Consider the following 14,042-nt stretch of genomic DNA (forward strand, 5'->3'; position numbering starts at 1 on the left):
CAAAGTTAACAAAGAATCACATAATTTATCAAAGTTCTAAAAGAAACTTTGTGGTCTTGGTGCACTAGATCTTTCCATCAAGCAAACTCAACAAATTATGACAACTGCAGTACATTGTAGCCAGTATGTAGCTCTTTTATTGCAGAAAATAATATGCGAGAGCGGGCATTCTTAAGATTAAATAGGACAAGGTTACAATGGAAAAGGGTGGGGTGGACAAGAACACATGCAGGGCCTATCTTTAGGTTTTGGGATCCAGAGTAAAAAGAATATAGATGGCTCACTGAGGACACCAATGAATCCCCCCAAAAAAAGGGCAAGTACAATAGATCTGTGAAAAGAAAGGCAAAACATAGCCCCAAAACCTAAAAGTACAGAGGTGAAATCGTTACATGGAAGATGCAAATTCATAAGGGATAATAGGTTGTCTGTCCCTCTCATCCTGAATCTTAACGGAGAACTGTAAGAGGGATCCGATCTGATGCCACACTCTGATAACCGCTTCCAGGAGGGGAGAAGAATACAGACATCCGTGACAATCCATCTCATGCTCGAGAGAAAATCACTGCGTCTGTGGGGAGTGCAGCCTTAAATATGCTAAGTGAAGAAGGGCCTCCAAAGCTTATTGCCATGAAGAATTCCTTTGATGTCAACTTATCTAGCAAGGCTCTGCACTTGATATCAGTATCAATAATGCTTTTGAGTTTCTCATATGTAGCGAAGATGATGCTACTCAAGCCCTCGTGTCATTTGTGCAAAGATAGTTCCATATCAACCTTGAGCTAACCAATGCATAAGCATGAGAAGCACCAACATAAAGTGATGTACCATGTAGGCTAATCAAACCTGAGGCTAAGTTTAGCGTAGTGGGGCTACAATAGAGCAACTTCCTCCTAATATTCTCCATAGCCAAAACGAACATGTGGGGGGAGCCACATCTACGCCTACGTCGCATCCAACATATCTCGCAATGGTACTCCTCTCCCTCCATCTAAATCCAAGCTCAATCCCCCATTCTAGGCACCTACATCACTAACCCTAAATCAAAGGGATTTGTTCTTGTTGATGAGTACACCTACTGCCGCGAGGTTAAAATCCTCCAAATCTGCTTTGAAGCATCGTGAGAGGCCTCTAGGAATATAGTTGTGTTGTTTGCAAGCTAACAGTCAAGAAGCTCCTCGTCATTCTTGATGGGAAGACGAGTCTAGTAATCTACATCTAAGAGCAGATGGATATACCATTCTGAGTGGGGACCTAGCTATGAGCTGAGTGATAAAGAGAAGAAATACTTAAGAATCGGTACTTTGTTGATGTCCCATGGCATCCACTGGGCTTTTCGAGATACATACAGTGGTCCAAATGGGAAAGGGCACCGACGTCAACAATGGGCACCTGAAGAGTCTTCAGAAAGCTATGTTCACTCAAGCAGCCCATCATCGCCCAAGACCTATGGGGCACTTCGCAGATGTATCTTACAGATTGGAATAGCTATCCCTCCTTTGTTTCTACTGTTTTGGCTCATGTGCAACCTTTTGCATGTTTCTTTCACGTTTTTGGGGGAGAGGTACAAGGGTCAACCCAAGGCCTGTCAGCATGAGGTCGATACTTGCATTTACAAGTGTACTGCTCCTTTCTCAAAGGCTCATTGTATCCACAAATTTTCATTCAGCTCCTTTCTTTCTTCCCACTGCGAGAGAGAGAGAGAGAGAGAGAGAGAGAGAGAGATGAGAAGTAGACATTCAAAAATGAATCTGAGAAAACAGAGAGGGACATGGGAGAAATAAGGGGGAGTGACCTCCTCCAAATGAATCGATTGAGATGAAGCTTGTAGGCTCCAAATGAATCGGTTGAAGCCTTGAAGGATGTAGGCTCTTGTACATTGTACGGCAATGATACGGCTGGCTGTACTGCTAGCTAAACAGCCTCAAATAGAGCAAGTCGTGACAATGAGTCAAGGCAGTACATATGTTGCGAGCAGCCGTACGAGCCTCGAAATGCGCATAATTATATTTTACAAGGTATTGTCACCAGTTTTTGCCCCCAAAAAAATCCACATATAAGAGGCCGTATCGTACGCGTATGGAACTGTCATATGGAATCCGTACGATACGACCAACCGCACGCATACGGTTTCAACTACACAGGACCTATGACTCTCATGGAGAATTGCATCCTCAATCGGATCCTACTTTGTTAATTTTTGCTGCATAAAGGACTAGTCTCATGTCCTTGACTAGTCTCTAATTACATTTTACAAGGTATTGTCACCCGTTTTTGCCCCCAAAAAAATCCATATACGGAAGGCCGTACCGTACGCGTACGAAACTGCCATATGGAATCCGTACGGTACGACCAACCGCACGCGTACAGTTCCAACTACACAAGATTGATGTATCGCCCCCCATCACTGAAGCTAACAACTCTGATTGTGTGGGGAATTGCATCCTCAATCGGATCCTAATTTGTTAATCTTTGCTGCATAAAGGACTAGTCTCATGACCTTGACCCAAAGGATATAACTCCTATGCTTTAGAGTGTTGAGAAAATGCCAAACAAGTGAAAGTGTGTGTCAAAGGGAGCCCTGTCCAAGGCATGGGAGTCCCAGGTATGGAAGGATGCCTACATTACTCTTCGACGCTTTTTCTTTGCAAAGGACATTCCTCATTGGAAGGTGAGTATTCCTTCTTTTTTGGAAATGGTTTGTGCAATTGGCCAAGTTGGACCTAGCTTCAAAACTCCATCTTATAAAGTTTTGTGCGCACGAAGGAGCTAAATAATGAGGTGGTATGCATAGATCAAGAGTTGCTAAAGTTTCGGGAGAAATTGAATTAATGTGGCTAAAGCATAGTTGAAGAGAGAGAAATCCAGATGGTGACAAGGAGGTGCATGATGGATGGATGGATGTCATAGAGTGGTACACTATGTATGATGTTGTCTGAGGGGGGGGGGAGGGGGTTCCTAACACTTCCGGAAGTATTACCGGAGGCCTAGGGCCACTGATGCGAGAAGCAAGCAAGACGTGCCATGGGTGTCATGGATGGTGTCAACGATGTGTGAGCGGTACAAGTACAGGAGTGATGTGAGAAAGAAGAAGACTAAAGCGGAACAAAATCACAAAAGCCAACCCTCGACATGAACGGAGCAGAACTCCAACCACATGACACAAGGTCCGTTATAACAGATGAAGGGAGAGAAGGGGAGCAGAACACAATAGGAAGAGATCTTAGAGGAGCAAGCAGAGATGGGAAGAAGCATAGTTCATTAGAAGGAATGAATCATATACTCATGAGAGTTACACCAGATGACTGATACACTAGGAGAAGATACACACTAGGCGAGCTCTTGACTCTAACCTCTCTCTCTCACTCACACCCTTCATCTCCGCTAGAATGCCCCCTCTCTCACCTTTTCCCCCTCTTCACCTTCTCCTCATCTGCTCCTCCTCATTGGAAATACCCTTCCCTCCTTCCTATTGGTTGTCTTCCTGCATCCTTAGCCGTTTCACTATTTGTCGGCCGCTTCGTCCTTGATGGCTTCTGCACCTCTCCAACCTGTTCCGAATCAGTAAATCAAGTGCTCCATGTGTACTGTCTATTTCATGTGCACCTGACACTAGTTGGTAGCGAGGGTTGGTGCACCACCCGTACCTCTTAACTGTTGGATTGCTTCCCATGTGCACCACCATGTGTACCACACGTGCACCTATGCACTCTCTTAACTGCTACAGTCCAATGTGCCACTACTTCACTCTGAATAACTTTGACCAAGGTCAGTCGAGGTCGATTTCGTAATATTCCCGTCATGTACTGCTCCCGTCATATCCAAGTCATGTTCTGTTCCAGTCATGACCAAGTTATGTCCAAGTTATGTATTGTCAAGTCATGTCCAAGTCATGTACTCGTCGCTCCAGAGTGACCAAGATTGAACGTGGTGCGACCAGATGTGAACACGGTGCGACCAGGTGTGACCAAGGTCTAACCATCCTGACATGCTCAGGTGACCATGATGTGACCATAATGTGACATAGCTGTGACCCAGGTGTGAACAAGGTGTGACCCTGATGTGGCTCTTGGTGGGAGTCCGTGATCGAGGTCCAAAGTACAACAATTCCCCCGCCACTATTATTCACCATCCCGACGAATGACTGGGGTTTTGTGTTAGAAAACTACAAGTATAGATTGTTCATATGAAAATGACCTTGAGCCTGACATCCCTAAAACTGAAAAAGAAATGGCTCATGGCCTTACAACTCCAAAACTGAAATAAAATTGGCTCATGGCCTTACAACTCCAAAACTGAAATAAAAGTAGCTCATGGCCTTGCAACTCCAAAACTCCTTTATTTACATGAGAACTACGGAATCCAAAAGCACATAGCTAGGAAAAAAGAAATGCACAAGTGAAAGATCCAGGAGCTACTGCTTGCTGGATGAAGGTAAGGGAGGAGGAGGGTGTGGTGGGTGTGTGGATGTCCTGGGGTGGGTCTTCGCCTCCTCCTCAACTGTCTCCATGAGGTTGCGGATGTCTTCATTCTTGGATTTGTAACGGTGGTACCCAGACCTGTAATGATCATGCTATCTAAATTTTTTGCTACTCCTAAGTTTAATCAATTTTACAATCTTTTGGTGACATTAAAGAGAACTAATTTCATAAATTTTGCAAACTAAGTATACTTTTGAAGTTTTTTTTTAAATGTAAATATTTCTAGTTTAAAGGTGTAAATTTTTTTGCTTTTCATGTCAAACACACAACCTGTGAATGTAATTACTACCAGCAAAAAGAGGCCACCAAGGGCCCTAATATTTCTAGTTCAATCAAGACGTCCTCTTCAAAAGAAAGCACAAGTGCCTCTACCTCCGCCAAGCTATGAGTAGCCAAGCTCATCCACATCAACTCCCGAGCCTCAAATAAAAAGGCTCCATACCCTAATGCAAAAGTGGAGAAGGCTCGATTTCAGGCACTTCAACAATGGGTGCAATAGATTTGAGTGCAGAAATTTCAGTTTGTAGCCCATGGAAGTCTTCTTGCAATTTGGAATTTGAAACCTGGAGATGGTCCTTCTCCTCAAGAATCTACTTCTGAGAATGTTCCATAGAAGATATCTGACTCTGCAACACCTCCACCTGTTGGTCAACAGTGTGCTTGTCCTCTATTAGTGAGGCGTATCTGTTCTGTAGGGCTGCAAGCTCCCTCTGGATCTCAGCTTGTTGGGCTGAATGAATGTCCTCCAAAGCCTTCTTGCTGGCTGCCCACTCTGCCTCCTTCGCCCGAAGACACTGTTCAAGCTCATCCTGTTGAGCTTTCCATTGAGCCTCCCTTGCCTGTAGAATTGTTCCCCACTCCACTTATTTTGCCTGTAGTGTTGCATCCCATTCTTTGCGCATGTTGGCCACCATCTTTTCATGTTCCAAGCGTAGGTGTTGTTTCTATGACAATAGCTTGCAAATCTAACCTGTAGTATTGAAAAGGGAGACACCCATCTAGACGAAGCTATCATCCATGATGCGTTGAGCCATGTGAAACAATCTTTTGGCCCATGCATACCTATCCCAATAGGTCATGCTGTCAGTCATGTCCATGATTTCACGGTATTACTCGAAGGCTGCTTTCATTCCTTTCTCTTCTGGGGTATCTAGAGTTGCCACTAGAGTAAGTGTGTCGATGTCTAGATAACAGCTCGGAGCCCGGGATGCTTTCTTGTTGTAAGCGAGCGTCTCTTGCAAGGGGATTGTGAAATTTTAATCTAGGTCCTCTTTCTCCATGCAAATAGGAGACCGCTTTCGCTTTAGTGCATACAGAAGCCGTTTGTGATCCTGGCTCTACTCCTCCATCTGTATCTCATGGGTGAAGAGCTCTCCCGAAGAGGATGCGAAGAATACATCTAACATATCATTTTGTGGCAGTGGAGGACAATCAGCTGAAAATTGTTACTTACCTCCTACAAAAATAACTTCACCATGTCGAGTATCAAGCAGGTCTTGCTCAGCAGCCTCCACAGTCTCGCTCTAATTAATCAAATTAGGGAATGGAAAATCAAGGTTTAATCAAAATTTTGGGGCTCCATATCACTCAAGTTCTTGGACATGGGCCTAACTCACCAACAAACATCAAATCTCATTTGATGAATGTTAAAAATGGTGTGAATCAAAATTAGTCACTAATGTGTACAAAAATATGAAATTAATTTAGCATCTAGAATATGCCAATATTGAAAAATACCAAAAAATGTGATATGGACACGTGATTGGATGTTATATGACTAATTAGGGAAACTGATGCTCGTTTGGAACAGCCATGGCATTATCACATTTAACTTTTTTATGACTACCAAGCAAATAAAGTAAGCACACAAAATGAAAACTTATTCTTCAAGCAACAGTTGCTGGGAGCTTCACCCCAATGTTGAGAGATATTCAGACGTCTGTAGTTTTTAAGCATTCTCTTTGGTTGTACCTTATTATGTTTGTGGTTTAGACAAGGCTGAAAGATGACCGTAAAGAATAGGTTCCTAATTCTGTGCACTGATGGCTTCAATATGGCCCTTGCACTTACAATATCTGTACGTGATGTTCTTATGGGCTTTCCATTTGCTAGTGGAGGCAAGAGCCTCTTCAGTGCCTAATGTAAAGAGTGGAGATTCTTTGTTCCGGCAATCTTTTTCAAGAAGAAGAGTCACCATATCATCAAACGTTTTCGAGGCAAGCCTAAGTACTTCAAGAGTGTTCTCAAAACGAGAGACTCCTTCCATACTCTTCATGAGGACAACCATTTTGTCCTCGTCGTCAGGTGAACACTTCAGGCTGGAAAGTTGTTGAACAAGAGATTTTATTTTTGCCAAGTGTGCACTTAATGCATCCTTATCCTCCGTTTTCAACTTATAAAATTGCAGCTTCAAGAAAACCTTGGAGCTTATGATTTTATTACCAAAATATCCTCGAGAACGCCCAAATCTCCTTGGCTATCGATTTGAAGTTGATATGATGAATCAAAGAGTCAAAGAGGCAAAGTCCAATAAAAGCAATGGCTTTTGAGTTTTGCAAAGTCCAATGCAATGGCTTTTGAGTTTTGTTGCTTCCATATCTTATGTTGTTGAAGATCCATTATTGTGGCTTAGTCGCAATCATCCTCAATCACATCCCATACATTTTCTTTCATGAGGAGCAGCTGCATCTTAGTTTGCCACGTAGGGAACCCCTTGCCCTTAAACTTCTCAACAATGAGGGATGTGGAAAGAGAAGTCATGGTGTGGCAGCTCCAAAGAGAAGGCAGCGCCAAGAGGAGGCAGCGGGCAGGTGCCAGCAGAAGAGGCAGCGTGGAAAAGAGGAGGCAGCGGGCAAAAGAGGCAGTGTGGAAAAGAGGCAGCATGGGCAGCGGGAAAAAGAGGAGATGCAGCACGGGCAGCAGGCAGGAAAGAGAGGCTGGAGGCAGTGCGGGCTGTTGCACGGGCAGCTAGTAGCAAGCGTGCAGCAAGTCGATGATGAGCAGCTCCTCCAAATCGACATCTCGATCTCCATGACGAGGCTAGAGCTTGAGGGAAGGGCTTCCCTTTGGGAGAAGATAGCTTCCATTTCCGGGCTACCTCACTCCTAAGGTTTGCCCGAGGAAGGGAGAGCTAGAAAGGGGACATGGCTCTGATACCCCATGAAGGAATGGGAAGAAGGTGGAAAGGAGGCAAGGGAGCTAGAAGTAAGGAAGCATAACTTGAAATAGAAATGAAAGGAAATGGAAATGGAAAGAAAGGCAAGAACCAAAGGAAATCATGACCTCCCTCAAGGGTCTACCCTCCCACAGCCAGAGGCGCCATCTGGGGGCATCCTACTCATAGATACTGGAAGGCTCAATGTGCCACTCCTTCCCCAAACATCCAACCACTCTGATCATCTGCCAATGAATCCCATCAAGACTCCCATCCATCTCAGGGTCTCTCTCAGTGAGTGGATGTAGTAGGCCTCCAAGTCCTGTATGAAAGAAGCCGGGGGTGTGCTGCCTCGCTGCATCATCATCCTCAAGGGGATACCAGTCCAGGAAAACTGCCCCAACCAAATATTGTCCCTCCAAACATGAAGTCCCTCCCACTAGGACTCAGGGATGGCTAGGTCAATCTCTCTCATCCGCTGCCCTGCCCCTCACAAATGCGCTACGGCACCAAGCCTCGCCTCTGCCTCCATGGGTAATCTGCTCCATCTGCTAAAAGACCTGGTCGGACTATTGTCCCATTGTGCCCAACCAATGTGAGTCCGTTGCCCAAGCATACGCCCCTCCTGATCTCGAATCTCTGGGTGTCACATAAGGGGCTGCCGCTCAAACTCCTCTCTGCATCTAGGCGGAGCACGAATGAGAACCCCTGCTAGTATCTGCTAGATCCTGTGAAGTCTCCTTATCAAGGGGGAACCCTTCCCTGTAAGGGGGACCTCTAAGAAGATCCATCTATGTGAAGGCTGCCACTGTCCTCCAATGAGTGGGGTGTTCCTGAGAAGCCCTCGCTGTAAGAGGAGCTTCCAAGGCTCTGCACCTGGGGTGAGGCCGCGAACAACCAACTTGCCCAGAAGGGCTCTGCCTTGCATCTCTGGATCAATGATACCCAAGCCTCCCAGTGCCAGCGGCATGATCAACGTCTGCCAAGCAACTCGGACTCTAGTTTTCCACGTGCCGTCCGAACCTACCCAAAGGAAGTTTCGAACCAACCGTCGCAGCTGCCCAATGCATCCTTTGTGAAAGCACCAGCAAGAGGCGATATACCAGGACGTGGCAAGACGGATCTGGTTTGCCACTAAGGCACGACCTGCTAGGGAGAGCTTGGCTGAGCTCCAGTAAAGAAGCTTGCGCCAAACACTTTCAAGGACTGGGGCGATCAGCTGCTCTACTGTAATGTCAATACCAACCTAGCAACCGAAGGTATCTCGCTGTCTGGCCCCGCGGTATCCATCTGAAGCCAAATTCACTCCCCCACTCACGAATCTCATGTGTCTCCTCCCAGTGTGCTGCATAAATCCTACGAGACTACTAACGGAACGTGATCCCAAACTACCTCTCGGGCCACAATACTAGCTTGACTCATCCTCTCCGTCTGAAAAAGCTGGCTGTAAAAACCTGTGGTCAGGTCTAATATCTCCTACGGGTCAGTTTGCATGATGCCTTGCCGATCTCGGAGACCCTGCAGCTGTGTGCCTGCCGATCGGGACCTAGTGGTCTGAAAAAACTGCTTCATCATGTTGTCTCCCTGTTGTACCCATCGGGCCCAGTAAGAGTAATAGGAGAACTCAGCCCGCCGAATCTCCATGTCCTGGAACTCCAGGCGGGCGCTCTCAAACCTATCGCTAAGCCACTGAGAACCTGGGCCCTGCTCCCTGAGCCGCTCTATGGAGGCGAGGTCTCTCCTCAGAGCCCGCTCGCGCTCCTGAAGAGGAGTCGTCCGCCTAAGGGCATGAGCCTGTAACTCCTCACTGGTCCTCTGGATCGCATCAGCCACCCATGAAGCCCAACCCTCGCACGGTGTCATCTCTGTGACTGCCCTGCCATGACCTGCTGGATCTCCTCATCCTACAAGAGGTCCTCTGGAATGCGGACCCCCTTTTGGGGAAGACCTTGGGGGGGCTGATCTAAGTGAAGTACTACCGGAGAGTGGTCTATCATCGTGGTACCTACCACAATCCCAGTAGAGCCGCCTCTGTGCAGTGCCCAGTCCCCAATGTAGAAACGGTCTAGTCTCGCAAGCAGTCCATCGTGGAAAGAGAAGAGGAGGCTGCCAGGTATCCTACTGAAATCTGGCTCTCGCCACCGGTCCCTGCCCCGCTGATCATGAAAATGAACTTCTCCCAGGTGCTACGCTCTACTACTGGCATCTCAGAGGAGGCGTCGCCCTGCTTGTCTTCCCCAAACGCCAGGTTGTTGAAGTCCCCTCCAACAATCCAAGAGTCTACATCCGAAAGACACTTTGACAGCCTCCTCCAAAAGGCAGGGTGGTGCTATTTGCATGCTGGGACATACACGTTCAGGATCCCAATCCTGGACTCTCCCACCCTAACTCCCATCCAAACTACCCGTCCTGGGATAAGCTCGCCCTGATCGTAGACCTCTGGAGCCAAAGTCTGTGAGACCGAGATGCAGACCCCTCCGCTCCGTCCTACTGCAGGGGACCACTCCTCCGAGCCTCTCCCTGGGAGAAGATGGTGTCATCATCTGATGTCTGCTGCTCAGAACATATGCCCCTGAATCAATAGGATGTCCACTGTTCGCCCTACCACTACCCTCTACAACTCCTGTCGGAGTATCAGGTACTACGGTTGACTACGAGCACGAACGTGGAGCCTGTGCACGTTCCAACTCACTATGGTCCAGCTCATGAGGACGGGGGTCTCCTGTGAGTGGGTACCTGTTCAAGAAAGACTGCCTTATGTGACTTTGCCAGGGGGTTGGAGGGCGAATAGTCTGTGTTTGTGCAACGATGTACTAGGGTGGATACCGGCTCAATGCCGATCTTCCGTGCCCACTTCATCATGAAGGAGACTTCCATCCCAAATAGCTCCGCACACTTCTGGAGAGGCTAGAAATATGCCTGCTCCACCTTTGCCTCAAGCGGCAATCTGATAACTCCTACAGCCAAACCACACGTCGGAGTGGAGGAAAGAGGGGGAGGGATCTGGAGGGGGAGGGGGAGGGAGAATCGGAGCAACCACATGCCCCCCTGCTGATCAGGCTCGCCAAGGCTTTGGATCTGCTCCTCCTCAACCGCTGGCTAACGTCCGCCATTGCCTTATCAAGAACTCCTGGGGCTCGCTGTTGATGCAAGGGTGGATATGGTCGTCGCAGGGCTCCTGCTGTTGCTGCTCCTCCTCAGGTGCCTCGCAGACAACCCTATCTCTCTCTCTGCATCTGGCTCTGCCTGCGGCGACGCTTGTGAGCCTGTTTGCTTGGTTTCTTTTTCTTTTTAACCTGGGTCCAGTCCCAGGGGGTCCGAGACTCCTGCTGCTCCTGTCTGAGGGGGTGCTGAACTCTACTTTGCTGACTCTGCCTACTCTGCGGGGGTGGGGGGGGAGGCGCTCGGCCATAGCCACGGGGGCAATCTCTGGCTAGGTGGCCCATCTGTCTGCACCGAAGACACTGGTTTGGTAACCAAAAATCTCCACTTACTGGCGAAGTGTCCCCCTTCGAGGGTCTCTAGCAGGATCAACTCTAAAAAGGACTCTGGGCTCTCAACCACCAGTCTAATCCTGGGAACCCCGTCATCTGCTACGACTGAGGCGGCTGACTCTGGCGGAGACTCGAGCATGGTGCCAAATGCCCGACCAATGGAGGGGAGGATGGCTCGATATTCCTTTGGGAGCCCTGGGAAGCAATTGTCATGGCTCAGTATGCACTTCACGTTCAGACTATGAAGTGTGGACATCAACTTGGTACAAGAATCTTTGTATAAATGAATGCTCAAGTGCGTGTGGAGAGCGTATGATGATACTATGGTCTACACCCACTGTTGTGCATCATGAGGTTGGTGGGATGTCATAGAAGCTAGCAAGGTAAATCATTCGCTCAATGGCAAATCTAGAAGCTTCTCCAAGTTGGGGGCTCATATTCAAAGCTTAAAATTTGATAGATTCGCCCAAAAATCAATATAACTTCCTCATATGAGGTCCAAATCTAGCCCTCCAAGGAAACATACACTCCATGAAGAATGGCAAGAGGAGTGAGCAATTAACAGATGATTATGACAGCGAATAGATCTCTCATCCCAAGATTGCACATCATCACTGGAACCACCATTTTAAAATGGTAAAGCATGCTTTTTGAATACATTGACGTGTACAGAGATGAGCTTGAGGAGACCTTCTAAAGCAAAGTCGGGATCTTTTCTTTTTATGGCTCAAGTCAGCTGCATGCCAGGTCTGCCTAATTACCAACCCAAACAAACTTCGACAATCAAACAATTTATCCACTCCCTCATATCCATTTACAGAAGTTTTCCATCTACCTGCATGTACATAGCCAAGATTCACCATCCTCTCCAGAGCCATATGCCCATCAGTTACAGGAATGAAGGGTGGTCTTGCAATGGAGACTGCACTGGACCTGGAAGCACAGTCATAACAATCCTGTCTACCATTTAATAATTCAGACATTTTTAGTGCTTTCAAAAAAAAACAGCCAGAAGAGCAAGATTAGGCACGATCAAATAACTTTTTCAGACTGAGAATCTTAATTTAACCCATCCCTTAACCTCCTCCCCCAACTATTGCAAATGCACACATGAAAAGTGCAAATGCTCACATTTGCAACACGCGTTGATTTGTAAATCTGTACATTTGATGCAATTTACAATATGATTTTTGCAATGCATTTCTGAAAATCACTAAGCTTGTGATATAGCTGCAGTGTCAGAATTGTGAAATTGTGCCACACTGGCACTATGTTCTTCCACGATGTCAATCTGTTGCGGCAATAGCTGTTCTGAGGTGCAAAGCCCCTCTCTTTGTAGTAGTGTTTTTCCAGTGCCGAGGGCATCCTACTATACAGCACAAAAACATCTTTTCTGCAGCAATGCATCGCAATCTGATGCCATCCTTTTTGGTAATATCTCACACCCTTTGAAAAAAGGTTTCAAAGAAAGCCTACATTGGGAACTTACCAAGCATGAGCGGACTGGCCTTTTCAGCGTTTGACCTTTGTCAGAGTGTTTTATATATTATATCATTAACCTATGACGGCAGGAGTCAGATTTCGAATATAATTTTCCTCCATCAGAGCCGGAAATCAGTGTAGTTTTGATAACCCCGAAAGTGATTGCACTTCCACAGAGGCCACGTTGTCTCGAGGATAAAAATACAGGACTGCTAATTTTTGGCTCAGAGCATTGGGAGAACTTCCATAGGCAAACATTTCAAAGAAGCGAACTTCAATGATAAAGCTCATGCCCATTTACTATCGTCGAGCAAAGAGAGATGAATGACACCATGGCCTTTTCACTCCATACAACTAAATGCTTTATTTGGTAGGTAATGGCTCGTCTTGTTACTTACGTCCACAGCTATCCCTTGCTTGTTGGGGGAAAGAACTTATTTCGGTAGACACATGAGAGATGTTCAAGGTCGAAGGAGATTATTCCGGTGAAAACTTATGACAGATGTTCATTTTAAGTATATTACGATTATTGCTCTTGAATAAGACATTGAAACAAATTATCCACCTGAAGTATGACTCCAGAAAAGACTGGTTGGCCTTATCGGAGTCAACTGTAAAGATGACGTAGCAGTTTTTGAAAATCTTTTTCATCTTTCGAGCCCTGAAACGTCTTACATCAGGGTTGCGAAGAAGATAACAGGACAAAGTTGAAGCTAGCATTGCTGAAATACGTATGAAAGACAATGCATAAGATCTATGTCGGACCTTTGCTTGACTTACTATTGCGCACCTGTCCAAAGTAGCCGAAATGGAGTCACCTTTCCACTCGATCATTAGAACAAATGCAACAGACACGCCAACGCTATTGAATATGAAATCCTGGGGATCGGAAGACGAGATATGAAACTTGCCTACTAACATAAAACTTCATTCTTGAAAATAAATCCTGTTCTTCGATCTGCAAGCCTTCTCAAGTGCGAAGATTCTCCATTCGACCAATGTTACCCACTGTATATAATCGATTTTTTTCAAAGCCGGTAAGGACCGCAAACGCTGATCTTACAGGAACGATGGAAAGGAACTTGAGCCGATATCCTGAAGATTGGAGCATAGAATCCAATAGCTGAGCCAAAACTGGATTGGTATCCCTCCAATGTGCATTGCCTAAACAAACTCCAGCCATCTTGAACCCTTGAACTACGAACATTTTAACCGATCATGAGAAACTGCTGCATTAGGACGTTGCATTTTCAAATTTCAAAGATGATTGCTATGTATTCTTTCCTCTTGCCGAGGAGTCAAACTCAGCAGACGTTACTTCTCACTTTTCAAGTTTCGACTTTTTTGCATCAAACGTCCTTACATCAAGCTGGGATAAGATCTAATCAATGTATACTGTAGCAGAGGAAAACGTAGTACGTCAACAGACGA

General features: G+C 46.3%; 1 protein-coding gene across 1 annotated transcript in view; it reads right to left on the minus strand.

Annotated features, from left to right (window-relative positions):
• The window catches only part of LOC147890311 (DNA ligase-like protein), a 28,111-nt gene extending 14,317 nt beyond the window's left edge, over positions 1-13,794 (minus strand). The window contains exons 1-4 of the mRNA XM_087391130.1: positions 13,675-13,794; positions 13,402-13,490; positions 13,177-13,272; positions 11,965-12,062 (exon numbers count right to left, since the gene is read on the minus strand). Of these exons, the coding sequence (XP_087247256.1) occupies positions 11,965-12,062; positions 13,177-13,272; positions 13,402-13,490; positions 13,675-13,794 (403 nt within the window). The remainder of the gene's footprint in view (positions 1-11,964; positions 12,063-13,176; positions 13,273-13,401; positions 13,491-13,674) is intronic.
• Positions 13,795-14,042: the final 248 nt, after the last annotated feature.

Source organism: Dipteris shenzhenensis, chromosome 19 (assembly GCF_047967505.1).
Source record: "Dipteris shenzhenensis isolate YYH24624 ecotype China chromosome 19, Dip_SZ_1.0, whole genome shotgun sequence".
Classification (NCBI taxonomy): domain Eukaryota; kingdom Viridiplantae; phylum Streptophyta; class Polypodiopsida; order Gleicheniales; family Dipteridaceae; genus Dipteris; species Dipteris shenzhenensis.